Source organism: Procambarus clarkii, chromosome 93 (assembly GCF_040958095.1).
Source record: "Procambarus clarkii isolate CNS0578487 chromosome 93, FALCON_Pclarkii_2.0, whole genome shotgun sequence".
Taxonomy (NCBI): domain Eukaryota; kingdom Metazoa; phylum Arthropoda; class Malacostraca; order Decapoda; family Cambaridae; genus Procambarus; species Procambarus clarkii.
This window is the reverse complement of record NC_091242.1, coordinates 2,004,409-2,022,196: the sequence shown is the minus strand read 5'-3', so window position 1 is coordinate 2,022,196 and position 17,788 is coordinate 2,004,409. Positions and strand designations below refer to the sequence as shown.

The 17,788-nt window shown below is 36.3% G+C and overlaps 1 protein-coding gene across 9 annotated transcripts in view; it reads left to right on the top strand.

The window, feature by feature from the left end:
* The window catches only part of LOC123746876 (zinc finger and BTB domain-containing protein 41), a 32,850-nt gene extending 15,470 nt beyond the window's left edge, over positions 1 to 17,380 (top strand). For 4 of the 9 annotated variants that reach the window (XM_045728721.2, XM_045728718.2, XM_045728719.2 and 1 more), the window contains 7 exons: positions 321 to 450; positions 1,211 to 1,303; positions 1,715 to 1,894; positions 2,139 to 2,384; positions 3,436 to 3,546; positions 5,810 to 5,946; positions 9,482 to 14,771. In XM_045728721.2, the coding sequence (XP_045584677.1) occupies positions 321 to 450; positions 1,211 to 1,303; positions 1,715 to 1,894; positions 2,139 to 2,384; positions 3,436 to 3,546; positions 5,810 to 5,946; positions 9,482 to 9,836 (1,252 nt within the window). In that variant the 3' untranslated portion in view covers positions 9,837 to 14,771. Of the gene's footprint in view, positions 1 to 320; positions 451 to 1,210; positions 1,304 to 1,714; positions 1,895 to 2,138; positions 2,385 to 3,435; positions 3,547 to 5,809; positions 5,947 to 9,481; positions 14,772 to 14,876 lie in introns of those variants that run through there. The other 5 variants (XR_006771575.2, XM_045728720.2, XM_069319571.1 and 2 more) reach the window with 5 other exon arrangements.
* The last annotated feature ends 408 nt before the right edge of the window (positions 17,381 to 17,788 follow it).

Genomic DNA, 17,788 nt, shown 5'->3' with positions numbered 1-17,788 from the left:
GGGAGGAATACATAGATACCTTTTTTGTCATATTTTATGTTGAATGTAGAATGTGTTTTTTTTTTTTTTTTAATATAAAGAGTTGGCTGATGTAAGTATGTTAGTCTGTGTTGTAAAGTTTTTAAAGAGTAACAAAAGCTAAATCAAAAGGATGTAGGGCATTAAGTGCACCTAGTAGTGAGTCGCTGACAGTAAGTGATAAATAAACATTTCATCTTTTCTGCCTGTACCCACTTGTATATACACTTGTGATTCTATTATAAAATATTTTGTTTATTTCCTTTTGTGTGTAAATATCGGAAATGACTGTAATTTTGCAGATCGTGTGAACTTTGTGGTTTGTCTGGATTCCTGAATGATGAGCTGTTGATACGCCATTGTATCTTGCGCTGCTCTCAGAGGAATAATTTACAAACATCATTTGCTGCTGTTGTATGCAATTTGGCAAAGGTATGGCACTAAGTATCCTTCTACATCTTCTAATATTTTTAGATACTGTATTCCCAACAATATTAGTTCGAACACTAAATTGGTTAAAGACTATTGGTTGATAAATGTCCTGCTCGCTTTAGAACCGACTTTAATAGCAAACACACAACCAAAATAGGGAGTGGAAGGAGTCCGAGAGGAACTAGGTGAGGTTAAATAGCAAGTTGAAATTAGAGTAGAAGTTGGTGTTAAGGGAAGAAGTTGAGTCATATGGAGGGGAAGAGTAGGTGTAGGGATGGAGGATGTGATGTGGAGGATAGGTGATGAGTGAGACATTGAAATAATACAGCTGCTGGATGACTAAGTGGGATAACTCTGTAATGTAGTATTAAGTATTTTCTTTAACTACAGATACCTGTACTAATAATACATTAGTTGGTACCTACTGGATATTAAGCTTGTACACCTGCATTAGTAAGTCAGATGTGGTGGAGCAATGTGCCTGAGCACCTTTGTGTCCACAAGCAGGGGTTTCAGGTATTGTCCAAGACGTTTGATTGGTTTTAGTTGCTGTTGGTAGTTGCTTTAGTATGCTGTTTGGCACAATACATCCCTCTTCCATTCAGGCCAAAAGCATTATTAAAAATATATATTTTTAAATTGTCCTCTAAGTTGTGTACACAATTGCATTATGCAATTGTGCATAATCCAATTACAGTAGTTTAAATTATATTTTCTCTATTTTTATTTGCCTTATTAATTTTTTTTTTTTTTTTTCCAGAAACAAAACATGGGCTTCAGTGAAACTCTACGAAGTAATGCAATGCAAACATACCTCAAGTTGGGAGTTGAAGCATGGAAATGCCTTGTTTATGCAAGTATTTATAGTTTTGTTTTTCTTGTGTATCGCCATTGTTCATCATGCTCATATCATTACGTTTTCTACTTGTGCGGGTTGCAGGACATGTAGACTCGTTAAACATGTTAAACACTATTTATTGGATGTATTTTATTATCACACCAACCACACTGTCACAAACCACAACAGCTGCATCACACGGCACACATTACTCGATCACCCCCTACAACTACATTAACAGCAGCAATTACACCATCAACCACAACACCATTGCCTACCACACCATCTCTGCATCGTGTTTACTACAGTATGATATATATTTCACATCATATGTTTTGTCCCTCATGTTGAGACTATTTGAATAAATGTTAATTGTCTGTGTTGGAGATAAAGGCATTTTAGATTTACAAGCTTCTTTCTCCACAGGTTAAGCAGTACCTGGAGAGATTACAAGCCAGCAGCGACCCTTTAGTTCCGTCTTCAGGTAACCGTCGTGATTCAACTGAATTTACAGATGTGCAATTGTTGGCATATTTGAACCAGTTTGAGGCACTGAACCGTAACAAAGACAAGGAGTTGGAATTGTTATTAAATATTAGATCGAAGGTATGAGTCTTTGTTATTCTCAATCTCTCTTGAGTTTACTGCTTGTAAACACACTGGCCAACATATTACTCTATTTTAGGCCAAAATGTTAGACAGCTGCTTTGTAATCTTGATAAATACATGGATTTGAGGGATATTCACTGTTTATATAATCACCTTTTTTTTATACAATTGATGCCTTTCAGTTCAGTCTTCTTTTACCACCCTTAACATTACTCTATTTTTTTTGTATACCCTTCTTTAGGATAATGGTGGAAATGAGATGGAAATCCTAACTTTTGATGATCCACCATCATCAACCCGGGCAGATCTGGAGATGCAAATTAGTGAAAGAGAGGATCCAGGCACTGAAGATCCGCTCTCATTCTCCCCATGCATCAGCAGGAAACAATTGTCAAGAAATGTGACATCAAACAGTTCTCAAGTGGATTTAAGTTGCTTGATGCAACATTTGCGGAAGGGCAGTGACAAGAGGAGTGCAGATGAAGAGGTTGATATTTACACTTAAAAGTATTCCCATTATATTTGGCTATATTATGCCACAGCAATGATGCAAAAATGCTACTGTAGTTGTGAACGGTTTGTGGTAGCTGCACAGAAGTCAAATATAGTTTGATAATATATAACACTTTCGTTTGTTCTGTGTTGTTTATATTATAGGGTGATCAGATTGGCTGGTGATTTTACAGTTGAGAAGTATGTGACGTACTAAATCCGGCTGTTATGTTGCATTTAGACCACTAGATGCAAATCGATGTGCTGCTGAGAACGGCCATTATTATTTCAATAATGGCCTTTCTTTCTTTGCGTCTGGAGTTAGCTTGCAGCTGGTATTTTTATGGAATTTAGTATCTCGATGTACACTCTCCTCGACATATTCGTGGCTATTCAAGTTTCAGGATTAAAGATTGGGAAGAAACAACCAATTGTGTGATGTACAATTGACACAAGGGGATTGGTTTATATAGTGTACAAAGAGGCTACCCCTTGGGGGAGGCCTGGTCGGAGACTGGGCTGCAGGACCGTTGATCCCCGAAACCTCCACAAGGTAGATAGTACCCTGTGGCCTCCTGGTGGCAGTTAATGCAATGGCTAGTTACTGTTTAGTACAATACTGTAGTTAGCAGTGATAATTGGTTTTCCTCTTGATTCCAGTGATTGTAGGAGTGTTGTAGTAAAATGTTTGTCCTCATACTTTTAAACAAGGAGTCACCCAGTAATGGCTTAAGATACACTAACTACACTGACAAAATGACAAGATTTTTTGCAAAGTTACTTGCCACGATAGAGCCCAGTGTGGGACGTATTAAGTGGACCAAAGCTCTGGCTTGGAATTCAACCATGGGATCATCGCTGAGAACTCGGAAGCATTTCGTTTTACTGGTCAAACCCCTAAGGATTCAATTAATTTTTCAACTTTTGACAAAAAAAAATAGAAATAGGTAATTTTTTAATTTGTTCACCTTTATTTATAAATACATAAACAAAACATAAAGTAATAATATTTTTTTGTTCGAATGTTTCAAATAATTCTCCTTCAGCAGGGGGGTGAAGGTGGTCCAATAGATATTTGCCTGGTCACTTCTACAACCAATACTCAGGTTACAATCACTCCGGCTGGATGTCACCAGCATGATATTCGCCCTCCCAAGGTAAAATCAAATATCAGTATTTTTAATTTTAACAAATAATAGGTGTGGCAAACAAGATGGTGGCACCCACTAGTTGTTATTGTGATCTAGCAGAGTATTTGAAGAATTATGCACTGGTTTGGTTTGGTGTTGGGCCTAATGCATGTCAACTGCACAAAGGTTGTTAAGGTTATGACACTAGCTTGTTGCTCATCCGGCATATATACTCTTAGTCATGAACAGAGTTCATAACAAAGTTCAGTTCGGACTATAGTAAACTCCCATTGTATATACACCGAGAAACTAGGTATACCTCCTGTTGTATTTATGCATTGTTTTGGCTATAAAAACAACTGAATTCATTTAAATGCAATTAAAGCTGTGTTATATGAAAGAGGAGGATGTTATGTTCCTATTGGTAATTTTCCTTCCTGGAGATTGACTTGCAGAACATTCTCTTGTACGAGACTTTTATCAAATGCGTGTCTTTTTCTGCAAAGTTTCTATGCCCTTTAGTTTTATTTCATTTTTCTAGTAATTTGGTTACCACACTTTTCAATTTTAATTGGTCATTCAGTTCAAAAGCATTTGTTTATTGAGAGTATCTTATGCCATTTTCCATGTCTGTACAGGTTTCCTGATAGTAAAGATAGCTGTAAAATATTCTATAGTTGGTTGTTAAGCTCATCAATGCATTTAATCCTTTACTAATTGAAAATCTACATTTGACCCAGTTGCCTAGTTTTTGCCTAAATACATTTTTTGACTGCACTTAAAGAGGCATCTAGGTGCAGTGCTGTAAGCATTGATCCGAAGTTCAAAATATGCCTGATGCTGTGAAATCCTCAGCTTTGTATGAACATGCATTGAAACTTTTCACTTGGTTTTGTATACAGTATTTCCTTCTGTTTCCATTTATCTTTTTTTGCCCACCTTACTCTCTGGCTTTCATCTCGCTTAGTTTCCATTTGATGCTCTTATAGAATAGGTTTGGTTCCATTCTGCATTTATCTATCTCTTCCTCCAAGATTCTTTCTCTTGTTGCCATGCAGCTTGTTTTTATTTCTGATATATTTCTCTAAGATCTAAGATCTCTTAGATCTTAGAGAAGATCTCTTCCTAAGTTGGTTCCATTTCTTTCTCTATAGCCTTCTAATAGCCTCTATAGCGTAACATCTCACTTACCTCTTTACAATTAAATTTCCCAGTCAAGTTAGTTAAAAGGAAATAAAAGCCCTCTTTTTTTTTTTAAGTTTTAAGTGTCTCTGCTCTCTCCCTTTCTCTGATATCTTCTCTCATAATTGGTGTATTTAATTTCAAATGGGACATAACTGGTCTTATCTAATGGAAACAGGTATACTGTCAGTTTTTTCCTTTTTTGGTGAATGAGATCCTGGAATGATGACCTGCTTAACAAAACTCAATAAAACATCTAAATTACTGGGACTACTTAAAAATGTTATATTTTCTGCTAAATGAAACTATGTGGGAGAGAGGATCTTTAGTGACTCGCCACAAAAACAATGAACTGGGTCTTGGCTTGGTGGCACGACGATTGACCACTCGACAAGTTAGGTGCAAGACTTATCTTTGGAGTTGGACATGGGTTTAGGGGGTTGGTTTGGATGGAAATGAATATTGGTACCTTTTGCGTGATAAAAGTTTGGAAAGCAGGACAGCCTCTGTACATCACTTGACTCGAGTGGTTTTTAAACCTCCATTGATGATGTTATTCAGTACAAAGTTTTAATTAATGTTTCTTCCTATTTAGGCTCTGTTGATTTATTTTGATTAAGTAGATATTTATCTCAATCTAACTTTTGTTAAACTGTTTTGCTTGTTCCAGGTTCCATTTTAGCATTTAGATGTTTTTTTTTTGGGGGGGGGGTTTGTGTGTGTGTGTGTGTGTGTGGCCATTTATGTGTTTGTATTTTATATTTTGGAAGCATAATGATTCCATCTATATTAGTAATACTTGCACAAGATTTTGAGTTCCACTTCAAGTCATAATATAGGACTAATCTTTCACTTAAGGCTATTTCATGAGGGTTGCAAATGCCTCGAGTTAAGTATTGTACTGTGTATGACTAGCTTAAGAGGTGCAGAGATTATTTTCTTGGTCACACAAGAGCAATATACTTAACATTAAATGTTATAATTGTCCCCTTTCCCTCCCAGCTCTTTAGTAATCCCTGGCAACGAAAGAAGTGAATGGTATGTTCTCTGTGCCAAAAGTGATTGATGCTGTATGCTGGAGAGCTTATAAAAGCTTTGTTTGTTGTAGGTGGCGCGATCTGTGTCCCATAAACCCTCAGTAGCCAAGATACAGAGTATTTATCCAGGTATAACTGTACTTAGTGATGTGGATTTTTCACGAATACCTTCAATTGTTCTTGAAATGCAAGAAATAATGAGTTACAGGTAATATAAATGGTTTTTATATATATATTTGTATATTAGTGTACGTGTCTTGAGCATGTATATGAGTGTGCGCGTGTGTGAATGTTTACATTCACATACACCAATACATATATATACATGTGTGTGCATGTGCACATCCCTGCATGTGTGTACATTTCAGTAGAATATTGATTTCATCAGAACATTTTTGCTAATTTTTTCTATCACCATAATATTTCTCTCTTTTTATTAGTTATTCCTAAACAAAAGGATTTAGTTTAAAGAACATTAAGCTTATAAAAAAATATTTTAAACAACTAATTTAGCTAATCTTCCCAAGATTATTGAACAAGAAAATTGTAAATAAGAAAAAGCAAGCTTATTCTATAGAAAATGTATTGAATGGGTTTAAATTTTCTTTGAAAGTACAGGTAAGAAACCCATAGTACATATAATGGATTTAAGGTAATGTTGTAACTCTTTTTAGAATAATGGAATTATATTTAAGCTTGATCTTGAGGTTATCTTGAGATGATTTCAGGGCTTTAGTGTCCCCGTGGCCCGGTCCTCGACCAGGCCTCCACCCCCAGGAAGCAGCCCGTGACAGCTGACTAACACCCAGGTACCTATTTTACTGCTAGGTAACAGGGGCATAGGGTGAAAGAAACTTTTGCTCATTGTTTCTCGGCGGCGCCCGGGATCGAACCCGGGACCACAGGATCACAAGTCCAGCGTGCTGTCCGCTCGGCCGACCGGCTCCCTGGCTGGTTCCTGTTATGTTATCACTTGTTATTATACATAGTTTATTTTGACTAGTTAGTATGTCAATGTACCAAGCAGACAATATGAAAACCAATGATAAAACATGGAAAACAAATGTATATTAACAATTGCTAATAGCATAATCTGGCTCAAGAGTTTTCCTTGGCAGAGTTGAATATTATGTGGAATTAATGTAACTGAATAAAATGAACTGCATAACTTGAGATCATTTAGCTGTGAGAAAAGGTTAAGGGAACTAAATTTCTCTACGGAGACGTAATAATAAATCTCTCAACCTTGGAGGAGAGAAGGAACAGAGAGCATATGATCTCAACATTAAAGATATGGTACCAAGAGGAATATACCTGGTGGACATAGGCATAGACACATCCTTAAATTAAACGATAGACAAGAGGGGCAGGTGAAAGCTAGGAATGCAAATAATTCAGAAATGTAAGGAAATACTGTACTCTAATATGTATTGGTGGTAACAAGTGAAATTGCACTAAAATAAGTTGTGGACGTTAATACACTCACAGCATAAAGGTCATATACTACAAAGAATTTGAAGGCCAAGAAAGTTCAAATGTATCACAGCAGGTTGAGTAGGCTGGTCATAAAACTCTTGGCACTCATTTCCTCGTAGTCAGGGTTAGGCAAGTACCCCATTGCCACACTTAATCCATTCTTGAGGTTATCTTGAGATGATTTTGGGGCTTAATGTCCCAGCGGCCCGGTCGTCGACCAGGCCTCCATTCCCAGGAAGCAGCCCGTGACAGTTGACTAACTCCCAGGTACCTATTTACTGCTAGATAACAGGGGCATCAGGGTGAAAGAAACTCTGCCCATTGTTTCTCGCCGGCGCCCGGGATCGAACCCAAAACCACAGGATCGCGCATCCAGTGTTCTGTCCGCTCAGCCACCGGCTCCCAGCTCCATTACCACTATCACCACACTTTCCCTCTGTATGTCCCTATTTTAATATAGGCTTATAGTTTACGGAGCGGGGAGTCAGGTAGTTTTGTTTTTAAGAATTGTTTCAAGTGAAAGTTTGTTAAATTTCAGTTCTGATATTAAAGGCAAATTTTTCAAATGGATTCATTAAAAGTTAACATTCATAACATTCATTAGTTTTAATGAAATTATACAATTGAATAATTTTTTTATACCGTACATTAATTACTCAAATTAGTTGTTTCTCTTTTTGATAAATCCATTATTTATAGTAACTTGTTATATATTTAACTATAGGACAATATTTTAATGTAGAGCATTAAAATAATGGAATTACTGTATTTTAATTCCATTATTAAATTGGAATAATTCCAATTCCATTGGAATTATTATTCATTCTACAGTATTAATGCAGAATGAATTTTTAGAATTCTTGGATTCAGGTATATTAGGACGTGAGAATTACTAATTTATCGAATTGTGTGCTTTTTAATTTTTTCCAAGTTGTCCTATTCGAACTGATCGCTAAAGTAAGATCCTGTTGAGACCTGGTAAGGAATCTGGCGGCATTTAGGCATCTGTACAATCTGAAGCAATGAACTAAGGAACTTATCTAACACCGCCACATGGTCATACTGGTGCTAGAAACTGTGGAAAGAGACTCGATAATACTAAATTTGTTCCCTGAATATAGACAAAATGCATTTACATAAAATTTGGTACCTTTCCAGGTGGAATGGCACCAAAGAGATAATCAAGTAGTTCTCTAGCTAAATACTGAATGAACCACTAGATCACTACTCTGCTGCTAGCAGCACTAAAGCCAAAAAAAAAGGATCTACAGTCCAAACTCTTTAGAATCTGTCCTGATCTGCCTCGGCTGTTGGTTATACGGGCAAGCGGAGACAAAACTTGAGCAACATTTACTATTATTAGGGATGTTTTTGTTTGTTCATGGGGTTTATGCTCTATTAGTGAATGTTTCTCATGTGCATAGACAAGCCTTTTGTGTGTAGAGTATCCAGGATTTCGCCGATCTGTTACCAGAGTTATCGTCTGTGCAGTTGTCTATTTGCGCTTTTCAGCAGTGGTGATTTACCTCGCGAGTTTTCCCACTACATTTGGAATTCCTTGCTAAAGTACTTTGTTCCATTAGATCATGGCTGCCCATGCTTTTGTATAGTACAGTGGGTACATTATTGACTCACTAATTGGGATCCTGAGTTTGATCCCAGGGCAGAACAGAAATGGTTGGGCATGTTTACATTCATTTGATTCCTCTGTTCACTTAGTAGTAAGTAGGTACCTGGGAGTTATAGGGAACTGTTGTGGAGCTGCAGCCTGGGGAAGGTCAGTAGTTCGACATGTTGAATCTAGATACTGTACAAGCCTAAAGTATGTGCTGTATACACGTAGACATAACAATGTTTCACACAATTCCCAATTCTTCACACATTTGCCATGTCACATTTGCCCTATCTTCTTGGCCTACCTCTCGTCATCCTTCCGTGAAATTCACTTGAATAGAAACATCGGTCTACCCTCATCCGTTCATTTACACAATCTTGCTCTTTATTGACTCGTGCACTCTACATCTGACATTTTCATGCCTTACTCTGTCTTCTTTCCTGACCTCATATGCTCCTCAAGTTATCCATTTCTACTGTTGTAACATTTTTTGCATTCATATTACACCATTTTACAGCTACTGTATTCATAAGAGTTGGCACTACCACCCCTTCAGGCTGCCCAGTAGCGACATCTAATTTATTTTTTTTATTTACCAGGGCTTTAATTTTGCTGGCAGTTCCCTTTCTATAATGTGAAAATATTCTTACAGGGTACAAAAGGAAATGGCAGAAGCAGCAATTATTCCAGAAGATTTGCAGAGACTGGAAGTTGAAGCCCAGCTTCTCCGAGAAGCAGAGCCATTTTACCTGGAGGATGACGGTCAATGGCAGCTCCCTAAATGTAATGGAGTCTTGAACAGATCCATTAAGAGATGTAGCATTATACCTGAACCTTCAGTACTTTCTCGAATTATTGCAGAAGCAAGTGTTTTATATAATAGTAGTACAGAAGGGGAGAAACATGTGTTGGAATACCCAGAAATGGATGAAGACCAAAAATTAGTTCCTGGTAAAATTGACGTTGAAAAACTGCTCATGGAAGCACAAAATTTAATTGCCGTTTGAAAAATGAGGTCATTAAGTGTGCAAGAGATGCCGTTTGTGCTTGCCGTTGTCTAAAAGAAAATTAATGAGCTACCAGTGCTGATGATAATGTGAGTACCAACACTTTTTACAAAGGTGTAAAATTTTTACCGTATATACTGACATATAAGTCAACATTTGAAACCTAACCTAGGAAAAGTGCCTCCAAAACCAGGGATCGACTTGTCCGCCAAGTATAAAATGTGAACCTTTACCGCCGAGAGATAAAAAAGTGAGACGCCTGGTCTAACACGTTGTACACCTCTTGCCATGACTCGCAGCCCATCACACTTATTTCCTACTGGAACTCATGTTTGGTAAGTCTATTTAAAGTAGAGATTATAATACAGTAATATCAATGATTTGCTGTAATTCATAGGGTTGGTTGCCGTAAGTTCATTAATACTGTACTGTATTAGGTTAGGATCATTTACTCTGAGTTAGAGCTCATTTGCAACTAAAGTGTTTTAGAAGCGTCTTAGAATTTTCTAAACTATCGGAAAAACTAATTTCACCAAAAAATTCTATCTCAGTTAACACATACAGTACTACATTATAGTTACAGAAAACATAGCCGTGCAAATTTTCCGTTTACAGCAACTGATATACCAGTGGCGCCATCACCACCAAGTGACTAGTTGTTGAACTGTGTGTTCGTGGGAAAACTTTCGTATTTTTATTTCACAATAATTTTGTGTATATGTCAATGTTTTATTTGTGTAAATGAAGAGTGGCAAGTGCCTCTTTGTTTTTGTTTATACTACTGCATGGTACAATTTCCTGGTATATGTTTATGGAAGTTATTTCAGCAGTATTGGCATTTTATACTACCACTCTATATTACTGTATATCAGTAATAACTTTTTAATACCATTGTGTTTCTGCTACATAACTCATGTTTATTTGTGTTAGAAACAAACAAAACATGGGCAATAGTTTAGCAGATGCAAAAGGTTGACATGGCAGCTGAAAGAACTAATTTTAATACCTTAATCTTGTACAGTAAATATTCGTTAAGCTACTGTATATTTAAGAGATATCGTAGGTTTTTTTTCCAGACAGTAGGGCAGGACAAGTGGTGCTGCCTATTTTGGGTTGTCATGTCATCCAAAGTATATAGTCATAAACCTGAATTGCACCTAAAAATTTTAGGGGTCGCCCGTTGTGTGATCGACTTGTATGCTGGCATATACGGTATGTCCTAATGTTTATGGCTGTAGTAGCAGAGGTGTATTTTGCAATTAGAAATTATTACAAAAATAGTCATTATGATTATTCATAAAAGATTAATAATACTGTATTGTAGTAATTAACCAAGCCAGTTGTATGAAACCTGTTACACAATGCAAGCCTGTTATACAATGATGCGTTGTTTGGAGGTTATGCAATGTTATATGAGGTATGTTTATATATACAATGTGCCTATATCTGTATGTGCAGCAGTAAATATGCTGTGTGCACTAATGTGCTTGTACAATGAAAATACTCATTTTAATACACGTGTCCCATATTATCATGTGTATCTTTACACTAATTTGCTGCATATACTTATAGGCATTCATATAAACACCATATATGTATACATTCTGGTAAATACCTGTATACTTTTACAGTTTTGATACATTTGCTGCTTGAACACCTGACATTAAAACATACTGGGACATCTTTGGAACAAATTACCTCGATTAAGTCTCCCATGTCTAAGATTCAAATTTGTTCATGTACAGTATATGTATGTGTATGAGTGTATGTATAAATATAAAATGTGAACATATAATGTTAATATTTTATATTTATTAATCTCGATCCAATCACACACATTTTCAGTCGCTCTTTCTAGCCTTTACACCAAATGCTCCTACTAGCAACAGCATATGCAAAATTAGTAAAGTTAAAGGTAGCTTTCAAGAACTTGAGCAAGGAATAATGAACCTGAAGAGGATAAACTTCGTAATGTAGAGACAACAAGGATTTAGAATGGGAAAGTAATGCCTGACATGACTTACAAAATACAGTAGTTGCAAAAACTGTATCGGACATAAAGACGGGTGCATTGCATTTTCCTTGATTGTCAAAGAACATTTAATTTTGTTCTTTACAAAGTCTGATATGCTAGATGGAAAGACATGCCGAGATAACTGTGTAGGAATGGTAATGAAGGATCTTTATAAACTCTAGGAATGGGCATACAAGTGTAAAGTAACAAACATTCAAAAGGAAGATAAGTGACCAGGAGGAAGCAACTACAGGAATTATAGGGAGAAAGAACTTTGAAATATAGTACAGTACTTATATTCCATTCACCTGGATTGTATGGGTCTCAAACCCTTTTAAAAGTACTTATAATTACAAAATTAACACCGGAGAGGTGCACAAGCTATCTACAGTAATGTGACAATGCATAAGAAGCTCGGAAACATAGAAATGGCCTAAAAATTCAAACAAACCCATACCAGATTATGCATCACCAGCATAGAAATGCACCCTATGATACACAAACTTCAAGATATTGTAAAAGTTTAGAACACGATTCGTGTCCGATTTAAGAGAAAATATAACAGTTGTACGGTACAGTACATGCAAAATACTGAGTGGGAATAGACAGCAGCTAAGGATAGTCTTTTTAAATGTTGAGAAATAGGATGACAACATTGGCAGAAGTTGGAAATCCGTATTGAGTCAAGGAAATACTCATACACTGAACACGAGGGCAACAAGTGTAATTTTTTGAAATTCGAAGTTGAGGCAATGCCATAAACATTATTAAGAATAGATAAGACAAATTTACGAGAACCAATGGGGATGAGCTTGAAAATAAAGTAATACTTTTGCTAGAAACAAACTGAGCATTATACCTAACAATATATCAATCACCTCGGGTCTTGAGAGAATATGTAAGGACACTAAGATTTACTTTTGAAGAGGATGAGCTAACAACAACAAAAAGGAAGTGAACAACCATAATGCTTTTGTACAAAAAGGAAAAGTAAACAACAAATTGCTGCCAGTGTCACGAATGTGTTGTGGTAAAAATAGAAAGTGTTAAGATATATTGGTGCAACACCTGGAAAGTAATAATCTCATAAGTTGGAAACAATTTGCATTTACAGGTATATGAAAAAAAAAAGAATGTTCTCAGCAGGATAGCTGTGAAAGGTTTTTAGTTGTGTACCTAAATTGACAGGAGAGAAATGAATGAGTAGATTGTGTATACAAGAGTCCTGGCAGTTTAGTCGGGTTTCTTCTCGACTTTTAATTGAGAATCCCGGGCAGGATAGAAATGGTTGGGTGCGTTCCTTATCTAATGCACCTGTTTACCTAGCAGTAAATTAGTCAGCTTGTTGTAAGGGTTGCATCCTGGGTTGGGTCAGTAATTTGGCCTGGGAAGGGGAGGGCCGAGATATAAGCCTAACATGCGTATGTATGCACTGGCTGCTTGTACCCCAACATAATTTTTTTTTTTTTTTTTTTTTTTATTTTAATTTTGACAGTTCCTACCAAAAGGCTACAAGGAAATTAGGACAGAAGGTATAAAAGGAATAATGCCATAATTAAACTAACAATAGGTCTCTTGTCTGACAGCAAAATTGAGGGAAATTTTAAAATGAAAAATGTGCAATTGGTAGAACGCTACTGATGAGATTTTACAAGTAGCTTCATTTGTTACTATGTACAGTACTCTGCATAATGATTGTTTGCAGACAATGCAGAAATTCCTGATCAAAATAAAGATCAGAGTAATTGCAACAGCCTTGATGAAATAAACAAGGTGAGTAACAAATGGAAAGTGTAATATACATAATTTATAAAAATGCTGTATAGTTGAGTAAGTTAGAACAAGACTCATAAAAACTGTAGATTGTGTAGTGAGACACAGTACTAAGAAAATGTGTTAAAGAATAAGGCCTGGGATCAATTTCGGTTGCCTAAGAAGAATTTGAATTCCCTAGATATGAGTCATTCATTGCTGACAAATTTAAAAATTTCCTTCAAAATACTGAATATGAATGGAGAAAGTGTAAGGAAATAATTCAGTGTACAAGTGAGACCCAAAGTAGAACATAATACTGGTATGCAGCTGTGGTGTGGTGCCTGCACCTGTGAAATTCATACAAACCAATTACAGAAATGACAAAAAGCACCTGTGAAATTCATACAAACCAATTACAGAAATGACAAAAAGCACCTGTGAAATTCATACAAACCAATTACAGAAATGACAAAAAGACATTGAATTTCAGAACTCGGAGTTATAAGCTAATAAGTAAATACCCAAAATGTTCCTTGTGATTACCCAATATGCCCAATTTACAAATGGGACTACATAAAAATTTCCAAGATAGTGAAGCATCATGCAAAACTGACTTGAGCTTTTAGAAACTAATGTGAATAAGATGGTTACAAATTATAGGAAAGTTTTTAATCTTCGATAAAGAGATAACTGGAATAAACTACAGGAGAGAGTAGTGTGTGCCAAAGGTACTTGAAATTATAAAATTGTTAATGTCTAATTAATAAATAGATGGAGCAGGGTACTAGCACAGTGTACAGTTGCAAATTAATTTCAGTATCGTCTGCATGTCACTTTCTCTGGAAGTCCATTTGATTGTGATATTCCTGTCTCAGGGCCAAAGAAATTATCAAAACGATGTGAACAGCGTCGGGGATTTGCTTAGAATTTAAATTTTTTAGAAAAATGTCTTAGTTTTTTGTATTTCTCTCAGTTGTTATAATTTTATATCTTATTCAATAAGATTAAACAGATTTTGCATTTTTTTTATATCTTAATATGTGCAGAAATGAGCCTTTTTTAGACAATATTAATGTTAAGATATTTTCTTTTTCCTACTAATCATATCTAGAATTTTTGCCCATTCCATGCAATGATGAGAAATAAATATTATAATTAAAGCAGCATTTTTTGTTTAAATTAAATTTGACAAATTGGTAGGAATATTTTTAAAATGTATATTATGTACAGTGTTGATACCAAATATATAGATCACTGTGTTCATATTACAGCTGGGAAAGTTGCCTGGTGAGTTAAAGAGTACGTGACGACCAAACCACAACTCAGAAGATGCAGAAGCGACGATGTTTTGGTTCGTCCTGGACCATTATCAATTCGCGTGAAAGAAGAGAGGAAGGTACAGGCAAATATATAAGGTGAGAGAGTAAGATGAGAGATGAGAAGCAGGTAAGAGAGTGAGGTAAGGAGTTACCTACTCCTACATCACTCTTACCTGCTCCTCTCCTCTCATCTTATTGTCACCTTCTATATTTGCCTGTACTTTTCTCTCTTCTTAAACACGACTTGATAATGGTCTAGGGACAGACCGAAGTGTCATCGTTTTAGAGTACGTGCCCAGTGATGTGGTATCTAGTCTGAACAGTGTGGGGAAGCCCTTGCAATCCAATTACTGTACCAGCAAAACAAAATAAATAACAATTGGAGGTACAGAAAACTGTCAAGGCCTCATCACATAAATCAACCCAGCAACAACATGAAGATGATCAACAGTGTCATAAACCCCTTGGGGAAATTCTGGAGACTTGCAACATCTCGCGACCCTGAAATGTTTAATTTTACTGCTTTTGTGAACAATACTGTACATTGATAAGTAATGGATATTATTTTTTCTTTCACTTTGCATTAAAAAAATTATATTAGTTTTGAACACCTATTAAAAAGAACAAGTATTTGCTTATAAAGTACAGTAAGCCCTGAATATCAAGAGAGAGATATTTCAGAAAAGACTATTCAATATGTACAGAACATTTAAGGTACTGTATGCGAAGGGAAATGGCAAAATATCTGTTGATAATGCTTTCTAGGGAAGGAAAACCCTGACTTCAAACCTTTGCTGCCTCGCAGCCATACCCACTTTTGGGATGGGTTTCAAGAGTCAACCTTGAGAAAAAATCCGGAGTTGGAGCCCCTAAGGCAGTTCGTTGTTGACTTCAACCTCTTTCTGGCAGCTCCTGTGACTGTGCTAGAACCAAGCGTATTGGTGTTTGCCTTTCCATTGGAGAATTTTAGCATCATGGAGAGGGGGAACCTGCTGCATTGGTAACAGCTTGTCCTCCTTAATGACCTACCCTGGCTTTGCGCCCTGGAGAGGACACTTCGGCCTCAACAACCCGAGTACAACTCCATAGTCAACAGAGACTTCAAGATGCCTACTGTCTGATCCTGCCGCTGCAGAGGGCCAAAAAGTGAAGTTCAGAAGGAATGAGGAAATGTTTGTTGAAGCACTGAAACTACATGAACTTTCTAAGGGCAAGATTTGGCACAAAATTAATTTGTAAGGAAGGCGAGGACCTGTGTTAATGGCCAAGGAGTATGAACCAAGTTCATTCACAACTGGCACCAGCTCAGCAATAACTGAACCATGAAGATGGAAGACAGGCTATCAGGATTTAATTTTTCCATAATCTTGTAAATCATCATCTAGATATGGCAAAGAGGAGCGGTAACCAGGATTGGCATGGTAGCTACGCACTTACCCATCTGGGCTGGCTTTTTAGTTAACAAAATTTTGCTTTTAATATGGACCAACTCAGTTGCAGTATTTGTTTAAATTTAAACTTTGGATTTTTATCTATTGATTAATAATTAAGTAGATGAAAACCCAACCCACTTGAGATGGGTTTTTAGAACAAAAATCTGTGTTTTATCATCTCGGGACTATTAACATTGATAATGAAAACTTGGTCTTCACTTTTCTCGGTTGCACAGATGACCCTGTGAGCTTCTGCACTAGCTATATTAAACAAAATAAAAGATTTTGCTGTTTGTAACAGTCCTTCATCCAGGCTGTGTAAGCACTTGGAATTCCACCAAGGAAAACATTTGTTCATGCTTTGCTTAGGGGGCTGTACTTGTCGTTGGTATAACAATATACACTGCCTTTTGTAACTAGCTTATCAATAATGTAACTTGCTTAGCAAAATGAATTTTGGGGCTCATATGTGCCTCTGTACAGTAATCCTTTCCAGTACTGTCCACAGGATGGTTATAGGATGCATAATAAATGAATTGAACTCTTGCTGTATGAGACATAGTTTGGAATGAAGTGAAGGGCAGCATTAAGCTTTTAAACTACTGCTGTCATTTTCAAATGATAGACCCATGGTGCTCCTTTTTATTTGTGAAGGATTTAATGTGCCTCTTATTAATGTTCAAAATGCTTAAATATTTTGTGGGTTGTCATTCTACATTAGATACATCTGGAAATTGTTTGCCATCATAGGAAAAATTGTTGAAAGCCTTGGCTATCTTTTTGGGCATTATTAAAAAATTTGTACCATGTCAGGTGAATCGCCATCCATTTACCGACACCGGAAACATTCACAAAGTACACTAGTAAATGAACTTGTTAAATATAAGTAAAAGTGTAATGAACAATAACAAACCAAGAGTAAATGACATACTAAAGTAAAGTATACTAAAGTAAAGGACATTAATGAACTATGTAGTAAGCAGATTATAAAGTAAATGAATCCATAGTACTGTATGTACATCTGTATGCACAATGGGAGATGGGGGTTTGGTGTGGAATTTAGATAGATTGACACAGTAAACTAACAAAGGACCCCCAAAAGGAAAATAACTAAATGGGTTCAAATAAAGTATGAGACACGAAATTTGTATCAAACGGGAAGAAAGATGAGTAAAAGTGCCAAAGTGACAAGGGTTAGGGTTCCAAACCGGCCCCCATCAGCAAACTATAAATGCACGATAATCCAGCCACCAAACTCCTATTATGAGTGAATCCCTCTAATATAAATGCTTCATTCCATAATAATGAAGCATTCAATAAATGCTTCATAACATAATGAAGCATTCAATAAATGCTTCATCCCATAATGTTGCATTCAATAAATGCTTCATTCAAATAATAATTGCTAACAGAACCTGACCAAAGTTAGAT